The sequence below is a fragment of the Gadus morhua genome, chromosome 4 (genome assembly GCF_902167405.1).
Source record: "Gadus morhua chromosome 4, gadMor3.0, whole genome shotgun sequence".
Classification (NCBI taxonomy): Eukaryota; Metazoa; Chordata; class Actinopteri; order Gadiformes; family Gadidae; genus Gadus; species Gadus morhua.
Window position 1 is genome coordinate 34,840,181 of NC_044051.1, and position 16,081 is coordinate 34,856,261.

A 16,081-nucleotide genomic window follows, 5' to 3' on the forward strand; every position below is an offset into this window, starting at 1 on the left:
TGTAGTTTGCGGTTTGGTTACGGTGTGGTTTCCTGGCTATTTTTGTAAATAGGCAAGTCTTACAGAGTACTAAATATGGGCGCTGGGAACAACAACATACAGACCAGATCAAGCAAAAGGTACAGAAACAAGTTTCTTTATGTTGTTAGCCCCATAGCATATTTGCCTCAGTCATATTTTAAGGTTCTTGTAATAAGTGTCAATAATCCCCACGATCCTAGAAGCTAGATTGCGGTCAAGCAAGGAGAGCAGGAATAAGAGCGTCACTCGCTGGTTCTTTCTTTCTTGATATAAATATTAATTCTAAACAGCATTTTACACAGTAGCCTATAATAGGAAATGCTCAAAGGTAAATCAACGCCATTAAACACTGACTGTAGCTTTTTATGAGAGAAGCCACCGAAACAGCGCCAGGGAAGACTGTTCTTTTAACATTGAAAAATAAAGCTGAAAATGATTTATTGGAAATTGTAAGAGTTAAATTCAGGGGCAAGAAATCCAGATACGTTATTTCAATGCAGTGTCGTTAGCCCCACAGAAGATTGAGAAGGCTAGATAGCTCCACTTGATCAGTTTGTCCCAGGACAACAAAACAATCAAAAACAGCAAGCTAAATAAATTTCAGCCACGTGTGTGTTGCAGCAGACATCCATGTGTCTGATCTTTGTTGGAATATTGACAAATGATCCGGTGAGTGCAGCGACCTCATTGCTCTTGTTGAGAGCAACATGGAGTGGTCTGCAGTCCCATCAACGGGTTCCAGGTGTTGGACATTCAGAGGCGGCCGAGTAGATGTGCAGATGGCAACAATGTAGAGGCCACTCTTGGAAACTACCTACATGTTTCCATCTCCAATTCCTCAGCGACTGTAAAACAAACAAAAACAAATGCAATTCACACGCAAAGCCATAGTACTTTTTAAAGTTGTTAGTTTATTTCCAAATTTGGATCTTGTTTGTTTCAGCTCGCCATTGTATTAGAGATGTTCTTCAATTACGGTACGACTCGGGAGGATGAATGAGGTATGATAGTAAAACTATTTATTAAAGAAGGCAATCAAATCATTCGATGAAAATATGCAATCCAGAGTCAGTTCAAGAAGCCACTGTGTGTGTCATTCATCCATCTGAATGGGGTTTTTCTCTGGTTACTAGGAAAACTATAGTTGATCCGTCATACATCATACACCCTCACCTGTGATGTAAATAAAGGATTGTTTTGAAACGGCTTATAAAGAGTGGCGAAGTCACGCCCCTTCCAGTAGAGCCCATGGGACCTATGAGATCGAAAAATATGAATGGTTTCAATGGAGAGAAAGTAGTTGTTTTCTGGTCCAAGTCTTAATATGCCCAGGATTACACATGTTGTTTGTGGATTTAAATGATAAATAACATAAATAAATAATGATAAACAACATGTGTAATCCAGGGCATATAAAGGGACCAGAAAATAATGACTTTCTCTCCATTAAAACCCATTCATATTTTTCGATCTCATAGGTCCCATGGGCTCTACTGGAAGGGGCGTGACTTCGCAACTCTATTGGCAATTTCAACTTAATGCGTAGAGTGGCCTATTTAGGGGGCCTGTGTCCACATAGCTGTTTTTCTGGCTGAACTGTGCTGGCATGGTTCTGGTAAACACTGCCATGAAGCGTTTGTGACCTGAAAAAGACGCTTTCGACAGATGGATTTAAAACACATTATAGAGGAAGTATATTAACTCAGGCCTGGCCCCTATTAGCATTAGCAATGATCTTATTTATGTATGGATGGTCCATTTGGGTCGTGGGTGGGTTCTGTGCCAGCTACCAATAGATCCACTCGGCCCTCGGCCTGGGTTGAGTGGCTAGAGTTTGTTTGTGGGCGTTGCCATGGTAACGATTGTTTTTGGCTCGCCACTACAGCGCAGTATGTGAGCTAGCGCTACATGGTTTGTGGTGGGCTTTTTTCCTGATGGATAGCAAGATAAATGCTAATTAGAATTGAGAAAATTTATTTGAACAATAGTTCAATAGCCCATAGTCTCACCAAGTGGTTGAGCCAGGACACTCTCGCCTTATATCGCCAATATAATGTGGAATATTAAACAAAGCTATGCCTGGTCACCTCTGCTATGCGCTCTTTAATGAAAATTTAAACAGAAAAATATTACATTTTGGCAACAGTGTAATGATATTTCAACAATATGTACCTTTTGTCTACAGTTTATAATCATCTTTTTAAGCATTTCACTTTTTTCTTGGTAACCACAGTGACTCACCTGCGACTTCTTCGGTTGCTGGTACTGGATCGGCTTGTGGGACTGATTGGGGTCGTTGCTGGTTACAAACTGAGGAGAAACAACGGAATGAACAAAAGCCCATGTTAAACAGAGGCCCAGGGATGAACTGAACATCGCCAACAGGCGACTTTTTAAACTAAATGGATTCAGCCAGTTTGTGTAGCTTAACACCAGTCTGATGCTGTACAGTTGGGGGTGCTCTAGTCTATCTATCACGTACTGTAGGCCTACATATGCTGAATCATAAAAAAAGACCACTTGGAATTTGGCTTTGAAACACCACTGCAGAATGAGGTAATTTAAAGTAAATGCAAGTCACAAATGATCTTCCATAGCTCATATACGTATATGGGGGGCATTTGGCCAAAAGAATACTCACATATGAGTCTCCTCAGAAAATCATTCCCGAGGATTAACATAGAAAGTGGATGGCTCGGACCTGGATCAGGAATAAAGGCTAGGTCAACATTGGGGACACTAGTATTCCAGTTTGTGAAACCTGTCATGGTCAAATATTCTAAGTCTATCCATTGAACAGCCATGCCGTCCCTCCATGTAGTTATTCTATATTTGCTATGTTTTCATCAGTATGTTTATATATTGTAGCGGGCCTGTGGGTGTGGGGTTTTCACGCCACCAAGTTGAATAGATAAAATGACACAACACAGAGAGCGGTTCCAATGCAGAATGGTTTATTTACCTAGTAAACCAAACCAGGGTGGGAAAAGGGTCATCCACCTCTTCTAGGATACAGTCCAACACTTTCCACCTATCTCTTTCCCTCAGGCCGCACCACGCTTCTGGGCAATCACAATCTGCCTGTCCTTTGCTAGCCCTAGCCTTCCTCGCCTCCCGTGACACAAATAACACACACACACACACACACACACACACACACACACACACACACACACACACACACACACACACACACACACACACACCCAAGCCTTCAGTCAAAAGACAATTTTCTAGTATGGCAACATACTAGACAATAAAGCTTTTTGAATCTTTGAATCTTTGAATCTTGACTCTTTACTCGCCCTCTTAAGCCCAAGCACCCCTGCTTAAAGATCCCCATGCTTGCCTCGTTAAAGGGAGGAAGTCCATGTCAGGCTTTGGGGTGGAGCCAGCAGGTTGCTAGACCTACCACTCCCCTCACTCCTCCCTGCAGTCTGCCACAATATACATACGATATAGATTTAGGATATATCTATAAATTGAGTGAGACCTAGAGCTAGTGAGAGTAAAAAGAGAGAAAACGGTGATTGAATGGATACTTACAACACTTCACCAGAGCAATTACTGCCAATAGAGCAACAATGCATAATATGCATAATATGGCAATAATTATTCCGATATTCATCCCAGCACCTGCAAGGAGAGGAAATGGAAATAAATATAAAAGGTACCATCATGGCATTAGCATGCTAACACACACAATGTTAATAATTTGTCTCAACCTGAGGGGTATGAATCAACACACACAGATGGATAATTTTGCTGGTTCCTAACCGACTGTCCCAACTGACCGTCCCAATTGGCAAATTAAAATGGATCAATAAAATCAAGAGGGAGGTTGGCGTTCATAGTCAGGTAGAAGAAGGCTACTATAATCAAGACCTCTCAATTTAGCACCGAAGGGGACAGGAGAATACCCAATGAGAATGTTAAGTCAAGCCTATGATTTGGCTCTCATTTTGTATTATACTGAGAGTTTGGATGTTTGAGGTGAACAGGCTAGGGTTCGGCCTAACTGAGGAAAAGAAACCGCCTGTTTAAGTAACCTATTGGAAAGTGATAATGTTTGCTAGACATTGCGTACACAATGCCTACACTATTAAGAAACAAATTCACAAAACCTATCCGATCCAATCATATCCTATTTTTTGCAGTCTGACACGTGTGTCTGGATTTTTTATCCAATTCTACATTTCAAAATACAAATTGAGAGCAAACTTACAACTTCCCAAATACTATTCTACAAATTAAAGCTTTTGCAACAAAATGACCTTCATACGACCCTTCAGCGGGACCTGGTGGTTTATAGAGTGGATTTTCCATGGCCAGGCTGGTGTCGCTGGTCCTCACACGGGTCCTCAGCCTGCAGAAGAACTTCTCAGGGGTATCAGATCTGCTGATATTCTTCAGCTCGTCACCATTGGTCCACTCGCCTTCGTCTTCCTTCCATTCGTAGGAGACCGGTCCCAGATCCTGGGTGTCCGCGGTACACCTCAGAGCACAACTGACGTCACACAGCGGCTGGATCTTTATACTGGGCGTCGGGGGGGGCTCTGGTCAGGTGAAAAGAACACAAGAACAGAGATGAGGTCTTCCATCTCCTGTGTATCTAGACCCCCCCAGACCATTTAAAAACATTTAAAAATAAAATATTTTTTTAACAACTTTCACGGTTCACTACAATATTTCCCGCTAGCAGCATTTGTGCCCCCAACTTTTTCATTTAAATTCAAAAAAGAAAATGTATTGCGTAGGTGATCATTTTCTTGCCAGTGCTTAAATATGTCTGTCTGTCTGCAGTCTAGAGCCCTGTCATTTTTATATATTAGCTTATATGCGAACCGATGGTAAAGGTTATGTTAACTTTCGTCTGAATATCCCGGCACTGCCAATTCAATCCTGCCGTAAGATATGGGCCGATTTGTTTTATTACCCTAATGCCTAAGGCCATTCGTTTTACCAATTTCTTTAGGCTACTTCATGTTTCCTTAAAGTGCCCAGGGTCTATTTCCGTATGAAAACAGGTAAAATAAGCCGTTGAGACATTTTTTTGAGACAAATGGCTAATAGTGCTTTGGCTAGGGGCGGTGCGGCGAACGCTTCCAAATCAGCATTTCTTAACCACTAATATTGCTCAGAATAGCATCAAATCTCTGAAGTAGAATGACTAGGGTCCCGACGCATAAAAACAAAGAGCCAACAGCGTAGTTAGCGACCTAAGAGGTACTCAAACTGCATGCAAAGGATATCCTTATCCCCTATTTCTTCATTTTTGACTTTCATAAAAAAGAGTTTGTTTAATAAAAGCGTAAAAATAAACACAATAGATGCATACCGCCCTAATGCTTGTAGAAAACTCGAGTGAAACAAATTGAAATTGTCAGCCTGACATGTGTTCGCCCTCTGCCTAGTTCCAGAGGCCAAATCTGAAATGAATCCAGGTCTGAAAATAAACTTCATGTTTTATAGAAACACTGGAAAAAGTTACATGCTTTACATAAAATATACAATACCTACATTTAAGAGTTGATCTGCCCGCATTTATGCATTTCAGAACAAACTGATTGGAGCGGTTGAATGTAATAGGTATGGTATATGTTACCAATGTTTTTGTTGAGAGTGGGAATGAGTGAACGGCGGCCTACCAATTAGGATGAGTCTTGTTGTAGTGTCATCAGTATTTCCACCGCCGACCTCATAGCCTACGAGGCATTTGTATGTCCCTTCGTCTAAGACGGTTAGATTCCAAAAGGTTACCGTTTTATTTTCAAGGCTTAATTTGGTGTGAAGTCTTTTGGGCCCAGTGAGGTTCTTCTTGTTATGATATCCAATTATAAAATCAGTCAAATCTGGGCCTCCTTGAAAGTAAATAAACTTGATGTTCTCCCTAGTTGACTTGCATGGAAATACGACCGTCCCTCCGACCTCTCCATAAAGAGTATGGCCAGCACAACCTGAAAGAGAAAGGTTGTAACTTATATAGAGAGAATGTCAAGTCTGAAACTAATGATCCAAACTGTATCTCTCCATAGCCTCCACATCACATTACTGCAACACGCAGACAGAACACCACACCCACGTAACCACGTGTTACCAAACAACTATCCCTAGTATGTGTATATTTAGCTGCTCATTTGGCAACGCTTGCTGGAGTCAGAGTTGTTTATATATATTGTCTTGCTTGTTAGTTTTTGCCATGAAAATCCACGCAGACTTTGAGATGGACCTTGGCCAACCTTTGTAAGGGTATGACCGGTATGCTATGTTATGTTTGGTATGAAGGTATGTAAGATTTCCTGATGTCTTTTACCTGCACCTCTATTAATCTTGATGCGTCTGCAAAAATGCAGAATGAGGAACTACAGGCTGAAGGGTGTGGTAAATGTTGCCCTCGGACAATGCATTAGATGTGCCCACATCAAACCTATCGGTATGGTTGCATACAAAGTCGATAAGGCTATTAATATTTGGAGTAATCTTACCAGAATTTGCAAAGATTCTGGCAATTCTGATTCAATTATGAAATTATTACAGTTAGAACTCTTACAACTGAAATATTTTCTTACCTTTGACAAAGAAGAGAAATCCCAGCAATAAAAATAGAATCTCCATCTGGGAACAACATATACATTACAAAAGTTAAACTTAATTCTAAAACATGCAATCACAAATGTCTTCAGGTAAATCAAATTTCAAAAACAGGTTTTGAAACACATTTGGCCATATAGCTTCTACATTGCAATTCTGCTCGTCATTTGATGTTCTCCATAGTATAGGGTTAATGTTTTGATAGTTATGGTAACTCACACACACACATTGTGTGATTGTGTGAACAGACGTGAGATTACAGTGGCCCACACTGCCTCAATTAGATTCCTGGCGCACCGGCTACAGGTCCATTGTTCAAGACTGAACAAGTTAGCGGTGAATGTCAACCTCAGCAAAGACAATATCCAAAACAGTTTCTGAAGCACATTTGGCCACATCATTTTTTGATAGTTGCTGAGCGCCTGCCGCTCAACGCGCCTCATGTATTATGCCGGAGCTCCATGAACTCAGAAAGTGTGAACTGTATGAAATGAGAGTCTTACACTTAACACCTGAATATAAAGCAAAGAAATGGTGGAATAAACCCACCCAGGAGAGAGTTTATCACGACAAAGTATGCTTCGACTTACCGTTTTGATTGAGTCCGGAGTGAATGATGACACTCTTCCTTATTCTTTGCTGAAGAGAAGGGTGGTGGCTTGTGTCCCTCTCATGTGGGCTGGGTGACAGAGTACTACCAAGCCTTGTCATTGTTGCATCCTCAGCCGTGTATGCATGCGTGCGTGCGTGCGTGTGTGCATGTGTGTGTGTGTGTGTGTGTGTGTGTGTGTGTGAGAGATAGAGATCTACGTTAGAAAGATGATATCTCAAATTATCATTTGAATATCCACCTATTTTAACTTCCACATCACAGGAGTATATTGGGTTATTGTTCAGCAAAAGATCCAACTCCAAACTATAGGCTACATGTTCAGGAAATAGTTTTGTTTTTTCCCTTCACCTCACTTATTATAAATGTATCAATATTGGTGAAATCATCTTCAGAAGAAAAAAAGTACTTTGATACATCATTAACCAAATAATTATAATCAATTACAATTTTGTTGCGAGAACTCTAGCTGCTGCTATGGATACTGACTGCCAGCTTGACGGATAGACATGCCTGTGTTTACCTGTTCATTTGAAGGTTTTTCACCTGTCATAAGCTATTTGTTTTTAATTTGCACTTGTTTTTGCTTAATTTTTGTTTTTGCTTAGACTTGAGAATACAATTCTTATGGTTAAAAAACATGTTTTTTCTAATCATTTTTGGTCGTCCGTCTCATCATGCCTTTCATGGGTCATTCTTGATCCCTTAAGTCTGCAAATGTGATCTCAACACACAGAAGACCAGTAGGTGGTCTGCACATTGTGTCAGCACACAGCACATTTGTATGCTAGATGATGGTAGCAAGTTGACCCTACCACCGACACCTAGGTGTCTTCACTGGGCTCCTACGAAACTGGACAGCAGCTGGTGGTGTATAAAACAGGTTTACTGCAGGGTCGGAATCGGGCTTACTGCCACAGCAGGCGTTTCACCCTGGCAACAAAATCGGCCTGGCTCCATTATGTAAATAACAATGACGTGTCAGCACGATGCAAAACCTGTGCAAACTTATTTTGTTCCTGGGAAGATGCACATGATGGTTACGTGGTGATCGCAGAGGTTAATACCCCGACATTTAGGCACCCAAAGAGTGAAGGTGCCATTGAGCCCATTTCGGGCTGAGAATTTTAGGAATGAAGGGGGCGTGCTATCACCGTGGTTACGACCCACGGCAACCTGTCCGTTTTTTTTCCCTGCCCCTCAAAGAATCAGAAAATCCAGAATCTAAATCGATAAGCATAATCAGAATCTGAATCAGAATTGTTAAAATCCAAACGATGGCCAACCCTAGTGACGGCTGGTTCAACCTGTGTGGCTTCATTGCACCACAGGCATGCAGCCTCACCCACATCCCAGCATCCAATCAGTAAGAGGAGGGAGGCTGCTTTACATGAGGCTGGTGAGATCAACCACACACACTCACCAGGATGTCTATGGTGAATGAAGGACATATTGTGATGTTTTATTGGTTGAGTGAAGATTAAACATTGTTTTTTCCTTCTTTCATTTCCTTTTTGTAAATCAGGATAAAAGCATTTGTTAAATGACAAAAATGTCAATATAAAAGGAGCAAGAAGTGGCCAATGAGTGTCCAGGTGGGGGTTTCCACCTCAACGCGTCCTTCTGGTTGAATGCTGTGAGCGCTGAAAGTGACTGGGCTGTTCTGCTCCCCTCCTCCATTGACACTTTTGGCCCACGCCGAGTCAAACCATGCCGCACTGAATTAAAACTGAATTCGCCGCAGCTTTTTAACCGCGTGACAAAGCGCAACAAAGCGCAACAAAGCCCATTAGAATCTCAGCTTTTTAGTCACGCACCAGCAGCCAACGCTTCGACCGACACACCAACTCCGTTATTAAACATCACCATATTACGTTATAGTGGTTGTTTTAAACCAAATACTATATCCGGTCTAATCAGCATGCCTCGCGTCAAAAGTTGCCGCCGGCCACTAGTACTATCCTCCCACCACAAACGGATGAAGAGGTAAATGGAGACTCCACTGTTGTGTGTGTGTTGGAGGAAATGTCTGCAGGGGACTGAGCTCATGATCCCCCAATGCTTAAAGGGGACATATTATGAAAACAACACTTTTCCTGGGATTCAGGGTGTTGTTTTGTGTCTCTGGTGCTCCCACACACATACAAATTTCGAAAAACGTCTGCAGGTACATGATTTTTTGAGTGAGATATGCATGAACTAACGCCAAAGCTTTCCGGCAGCTCCGGCGAGTGTACTCCGGGAGCTGAACTGCCACCGAAGCTGGCAGGTCCGTTGAGGGGGATCTCGGCGGCAGACCGGCAGCTCCGGCGCGGGGAGCTCGGCGGCAGTACGGCAACTCAGCTCCCGGTGTACAATCCCTTTCTCCTCCAAGTCACGGTTCATGGACTTCAGAGAGTGAAGGACAAAGTTCCTTTCCCCCAATTCTTCTCAACCATGTCCGAGATAACCCAAAATACGAGTCTTTACTTGGTGGTGGAAGTAGCAGATACGTCAGACGCAGTCTTTATGATTAGCTTTTGGCCGTGATATTAGACATAATATTATAAAAATACCCATGCATAATATTGTTATTATTATATTATATTATATAGATATAGAGCTCCAGGAGTCCGCAAATGGCAACAATCCCTTCTCCTCAATGCTGTGGTTCAGTCTGACAGCTCATTGGTCAATGGGCAGCAGCTCATTTGCATTAAAGCTACAGACACCAGAAACAGCGCATGCTGAAGGTAATGAAACAGAGGGGAATAGCGGTAGGCGAGATTCTTTTTCCTAAAAGCTATTTCCAGCAATCAGCTTCAAAAATGTTTTCTTGAACTCAAATACTATGTTTACATGTTGGCAAAACACCATAATATATCTCCTTTAAAGTGGAAAGGAAGCAATCAAATAAAACATGTCTATAGCACTAGTTAAATATTTAAATATACCATAAATACAAATAAAGTCGGAAATATGTCCCGTTATTCAGAATGAAGCACAAACACGTTGCATTAATTACAATGTTTTCAGCCTGTGCGCCGCCATCTCTGTTTTCAGAATACGATGACGTCACGAGAATGGTTGGTATTAACATTCTATGTTGTTTACATAGCGGCTCATAGCCTCACAGGTAGCTTACTGCCTCAACAAAATGGATATGGACGAATGGGATAGACCCACCAATGAGGGCAGGCATCCAATTGCCTATGCTTTTGAGCCAGTAAGAGAAGTCGGAGTTTTAGTGCCCCCAACAGAGCCTGACGATGGAGGAGAAATATATGAAGGAGAGAGAGATGTATCTGAGCGCACCGGAAACAATCGGTGGTGCTTGTGTGGGGTTTGTGTCCCTATGTCCACTGACATGGAGAGTGTCTGCTGCCATGAAATGAACCTGTAGTAATGCAGTGTAAGATATGTATATATATTGCACATTATATATTATTATATTTTTTATATATATATATATATAATAATTATTATAATATAATAAGATAAGAAAAGTAAAGTACACGGGTGCAGCAGCTGGGCTCCACGCTGCCTTACAGTTCGTTAATTTCATGATACAAGTAATTGTCGTGCCATTTGGGTGTGCACGTGAATATGCGAAAATAGTGCAACCGACGGTGTTTGCAAATGGATTATTTCCGATAACAATGGATTATTTTGGCGATGGATTAGAAATTATCAAGAGCATGGAGCGAGCTAGTCTGCAAACAAGACAATCTTCAAACAGTGAGTGTACTTGTACTAATTTATCTGTTTCTCTAGTAGTAGAAGCTAAGTGTACCTCTCGTTCCTCTGCCTGGCAAGCACGTTTCTGCGCTCTTTTGCTGCGCATAAGAGCAGCGCCCGGGTCCGATCTGACGGGTATGTCCGTGTCTCCAGCACTATATACACTAAAATTAAAAATAGTTGGCACAGCATCTGCCTTCAGGCGATTGGTGGGACGGCGAACAAATCTCACATCTTCAGAAAAAGCTCCCTCTTCGATGTAATCAGCTTCTATAAAGTGGTCGCTACATACTCTCTGCCCTGGTCCCATTGGGGGGCTGAGGCGTTTCAATGCAGCTAACCATCTTCGGAGCACTTCAGGCTTCTTGACGGGAATTACATGGAAATGAACTATTCTACCGCTCTCCTTTAACCGATAAAATTCGTTTGAACAGCCAGGGGCAATACAAAAGGACCCCCCTGTTCTTCTTCCAATATCCGACATGTTTATTTTAAAGAGCCAACCATTCTGATGACGTAGCGCCTGCGTTTTTAAAACATGGCTGCGCCCTAGAGGCGAAAGTCGTCATAAACATGTCATTTTACGGTGAAACTACTTGAATTTCAGTATTGATGAAAATCCATATGTTTCCAAAAATGAAAAAACAAACAAAAAATTGACACAGTTCTCAGTGCTTCATTTCCACTTTAAGCCGACAATGAGTTGATGAAGAGCCATGGGAGGGACTGATCACGCATCCAAACTCACAGGGGACACCATACAGGCCAGCTGGGATCAAACCATGGAAAGACACAGGTGTGCTGCTAGGATAACCAACAGAGAGCTCTGGAGAAAAAATCTGCTCAGCCTGGAGGATTCCTACTGAACCAAAGGGAAGATTCAGCGGATGAACACACAAGATGATTTAGTTGGATCCACTGAGTTGTTTATTATCATAATGCTTTATGAACAAATACAACGGAGTATATGACCCTTACATGTACGCACAGAACAGAATGATAAAAGTATAAGTAGCAGACATTACTAATCATAAACAGGGGCACACAAATCTTTAAAAAACAGAATATGTTCTTCTGCCGTGTGGCCCCCAACTGAACACAAGGAATCTATTTTAAGATATAATTAAATCAGCTTTAAATCAGGTTATACACGCTTATCAAAATAGAAAAGGCTATCAGAGCCCTTTAGTTTGAAAATGTTGTTATAATGAAGTACTCTATCCAAAATATTGTAGTAAAGTACAATACGAATAATCATATCAAGATTAAAACAAATAATAATAATTGAAAATAAATCTCTGTGAAACCAGCTAGGCTAACCCTATGGAAGATCTTAGAAGTCACCTGCTCTCCCAGTTCAACATGCTAGACTTTCAGAAGAGATTGGAGTATTGTTGAGTGTATGTATTAAGCACTACAATCTCCAAGTTGACTCCTAAGAGCATAAACAGCTGTTGCTAGAACAACACAATGCAAAACATGTACATCCAGGGGTCCAGAAGCGGATATTCCAGACATGCATCCAGATAACAACTGGTCATCTCCAAAACAAACGCTTTATCGGATTAGAAAATCACCCCCACACTCAACCGGGCTGTCCCCCTTTAATCTCACCATGCCGCGACGTATTCCAACGCTGTAGGAATACAGAGATGGCTAAGCAATGAACAGCCAAGAGACACTCACATGACCTTGATATGCTTTATATCCTGCATACAAACCTGTCTGCCCGTATATATATACACGTGTGTGTGTGTGTGTGTGTGTGTGTGTGTGTGTGTGTGTGTGTGTGTGTGTGTGTGTGTGTCTGTATATGCACACGTGTATGTGTGTGTTGTGTGGCTATATCCGACACAGAGACACTGAGGAACCAAATCCCCATAACCCAAACGCAGGGAGGAGGTCCTCCTGGGTGAATGCGGACTGGAAGGTGTGGATGTGTGTCAGTGTGTCTGAGGACCCTCCTACATCTGGGGACACTCTGTAGAAGGACAGAGTGTCAGCAGGCCAGTCCAGATACACTCCTACCCTGTCAGAGCCAGAGGGGTGGAGACGTATGTCTGTTGTACTACCGTTGTACCGGGCAGTGTAACCACCATCATAACAATAAAGACTCCAGGACTTGTTGTCCTCGCCAAGCCAGCCTTCAGCATTCCGTTCTTTCCTTGGGATTCCTTTGTATGCCACTCCTATATAAACATCTCCTTCCCTCACTACTTCCCAGTAACAGCGGCCAGTCAGACCCTCTTTACACAACACATGGTTCTGGTGGTCAAATCTCAGTGGGTGTTTGCGATACAACTGCTCCTTCCTAACCAGCGTCACGTTTCTGTTGACCTCAGACAGAAGGAGATGTTTATAGGCTGTGTTTGGGTCCAGTGTGAGTTCACAGGCATCTGAAAGGAGAACAAGACATGATTAGGCTGTTTTATGTTTTCACATTATGTTCTGGTGCACTTTATCTCTAGTTGGTTGAGGATTCATCAACAAATAGACTTTTTATCAACAGTTTGTTGTATTATCTCTAGTTGGTTGAGGATTCACCAACAGATATACTTTTTATCAACAGTTTGTTGTAGTAGTTGGTTGAGGATTAATCAACAGATTACAAACTATACAACACTTACACTTCTTTAGAGCTGGTATCAGCCTCCCCACTCCATCGTCCTCCACACTGGGGGGTAATTAAAGTAAGAGCAGCATATTGTTTCTAAACATGAAAACATTCCAAATCTGCTGTCTCATTCCCTCCTTTTTAAAACCACTTCATCTAGCAGGGGGTGAATCCTTGATGGAGCCATTGTCTCTGAATGGTGAGCTATCCTCTCCATACCTGAGAGTGTCCAGACTCCAGCGTGGATCCTCCAGTCCAGCAGAGAGCAGCGTGACTCCTGAGTCTCCTGAGTGATTGTAGCTCAGGTCCAGCTCAATCAGATGGGAGGGGTTGGAGCTCAGAGCTGAGGCCAGAGCAGCACAGCCTTCCTGTGTGACCAGGCAGCCAGACAACCTACACACACACACACACACACACACACACACACACACACACACACACACACACACACACACACACACACACACACACACACACACACACACACACACACACACACACACACACACTATTTATTCTATCTGAAAGAGGTCAGTTTGTATCACAGCATTTCTTATCGTTTAAACATGTTTTCTGATACTATAGCTCATTTCTCAAAACTCTAAGCACAAACCTGAGAAGAGTTAATCCTTTTGTCCAAACTCCACAAATTCTTCTCAAAACTGCTTTCTCCACCAAACAGTAAACACAACTATCAAATGAACATCTCTTAGAGAGCATCAAATAAACACTGGTGTGATCAATTGAAAACACTTCCATCAAAATACTATTTACATATGTTTTGGCTTCATGAGGCCATGTTACATATTCCAATGTATAAAATTGTTTAGAAATATCTTTTTCTTTTTAAAGTTGCAATTAGGTGGTACGTATAGTATAAAGACTTGTCATATTGTAATACAATACTGTGAATATATCATATACAAATTGCATTGACGCAATCGAATCACCATAGGATACAATGCAGATTTGTCTATCCAATGAGCTCCAATGGGGTAAACTCACAATCCCAGCTTCCCAGGGGTATATTGTACACCTATAGTTGATAACGTTCCAACATTGTTCTGACAATACACCAATGTTACCTATTTTGGCAAATTACAGTACAGTAAATTGCACTGATAAGTATAATGAAGAACACTACAGTAAGAAAATATTTTCGGGGGGTGTAATGATGAAATCAGTGGACGAGTACAAAAAGGTAACAAAGCAAATATTTATTTGTTACTGTAATACAGTAAAATGTTCAGCTGAATTGACTGCATGAACTGCTTTTCGTAGGCTAACAAAAAATAAAAATAAAAATACAAGTGAAACAGATCTACATGTAAATCAGTCTGTATCCCACCTCCGATTCCAATCAGGCCAGAGGACCATATCATCGGCGTCGGCAGACCCTTTTCACCGGGGCACGTGCCCCGTTGTGGATCTGCGGTGCCTGGGTATGCCTGGGGCACTGATTTTTTAATTTATTTATTAATTTATACCTATTATTTATATATATTTTTTTATTTAAGTCTGACTCATCTGGCAATCTACAGAATGCATGCTTGCATTTTTTTTTTCTTAAAATAGGCCTATAGAATACCACTTTCGTTAGAATTTAAGTCCGACATACGGACAGAGTAATTAGAATCCACTTGCGGCCACTCGGAGCATGTTGCAGCCGGAGAGTTGCCTGTAACACAGAGCCAGGAGTTTGTCATATCTTAGGCTATCTTTAAGAAACACGGTACTAGTCCTCCTAGTAAAGACACACTAAAACATTGATTGCACAAAATTTGACACCCTGAAGAAATTTACTATTTGAATTACGTCAATAGAATGCATGGTGCCCCCCTCATTGGCCGGCCGCTGCAATGAAATGTACGTGACGAATGCACACACTGAGGAGAGAATCATTCTCCTTGATATCGACTTTTTGAACCTGTCCAGCACAGCGTCAGCGACCATTCACTCCGGCCGGCGTGAAGTGAAGTAAACAGTAAGCCTTACATTTTTATCCTCTGGAAGCATAGAATGTCTAACAAATGTGTATGCCTTTCATCAAATAAGGTGAAGGGGCGTCCCTGAAGTGGTGTTATTAGCTAATGTGGTCACGTCTGTCGTTATGCTATAGTAGCCAGACAGTTCGCTAATATATTAAACTGTAGCGATAACTGTTTAAGCTGGACCTGTTGATCTAAAAAAAAATTTGCATTGTTATTTGGTGCCCTATTGTGCCCCTGTATGGTATTGGGTGAGCTGACGCCCCTGGACCATATCTACAACACAGATAGCATACCTGAGGCCTCTTTTATGCTCTGGCACATGATTGAAGTGTTTATGCAGTTGAGTTTGAACAAGTGAGACGTTAGTTAGACTTATTGGTAGTGAGTTGTTGTGTTTTGAAGGCCAGTGTTTCCAGGTGAACCAAGCGTGCTAAATTATGAGATTTGTGCTTAGTTTTGCAAAAATTGGATTTAGAATTTCTATATGTGTGAAAACAGTGGAATTGGGCTTAAGAGTTTACCAGTCTTGAGTCTTGT

General features: G+C 41.7%; 3 protein-coding genes across 9 annotated transcripts in view; all 3 read right to left on the bottom strand.

The window, feature by feature from the left end:
- Positions 1-16,081, bottom strand: part of LOC115542259 (uncharacterized) — a 578,272-nt gene that overhangs the window by 68,632 nt on the left and 493,559 nt on the right. The gene's annotated exons all lie outside the window — the stretch shown is intronic.
- On the bottom strand, positions 427-9,341 carry LOC115542367 (cell surface A33 antigen-like). Of its 4 annotated transcripts, none has more exons than XM_030354620.1 (8): positions 7,203-9,338; positions 6,591-6,636; positions 5,670-5,978; positions 4,296-4,577; positions 3,568-3,657; positions 2,663-2,722; positions 2,263-2,331; positions 427-866 (listed from the first exon to the last, which is right to left on the bottom strand). In XM_030354620.1, exons 2-8 carry the CDS (start codon positions 6,634-6,636, stop codon positions 832-834), a joined length of 891 nt encoding a protein of 296 aa, XP_030210480.1. In that variant the 5' UTR covers positions 7,203-9,338; the 3' UTR covers positions 427-831. The 4 variants fall into 4 exon arrangements, with proteins under 4 accessions (XP_030210480.1, XP_030210482.1, XP_030210479.1 ...); XM_030354619.1 differs by lacking the exon at positions 427-866 and adding an exon at positions 873-1,276 and having other exon boundaries at positions 7,203-9,341; XM_030354622.1 differs by lacking the exon at positions 2,663-2,722 and having other exon boundaries at positions 7,203-9,337.
- LOC115542270 (protein NLRC3-like) overlaps positions 11,849-16,081 on the bottom strand; it is a 28,115-nt gene continuing 23,882 nt past the window's right edge. For 3 of the 4 annotated variants that reach the window (XM_030354503.1, XM_030354502.1, XM_030354501.1), the window contains exons 9-11: positions 13,773-13,946; positions 13,567-13,613; positions 11,849-13,335 (exon numbers count right to left, since the gene is read on the bottom strand). In XM_030354503.1, the coding sequence (XP_030210363.1) occupies positions 12,782-13,335; positions 13,567-13,613; positions 13,773-13,946 (775 nt within the window). In that variant the 3' untranslated portion in view covers positions 11,849-12,781. The remainder of the gene's footprint in view (positions 13,336-13,566; positions 13,614-13,772; positions 13,947-16,081) is intronic. The other variant, XM_030354505.1, reaches the window with a different exon arrangement.

Excerpts from the sequence above, each read along its gene's own strand:
- LOC115542367 (XM_030354619.1), bottom strand. The coding sequence starts at position 6,636 with ATGGAGATTCTATTTTTATTGCTGGGATTTCTCTTCTTTGTCAAAG. Across the intron at positions 2,723-3,567 it reads AATTGCTCTGGTGAAGTGTT|GTCCGAGCCATCCACTTTCT; the intron begins GTAAGTATCCAT and ends TTCCTGATCCAG. Across the intron at positions 1,277-2,262 it reads AGCAACCGAAGAAGTCGCAG|GTCCCATGGGCTCTACTGGA; the intron begins GTGAGTCACTGT and ends TCGATCTCATAG.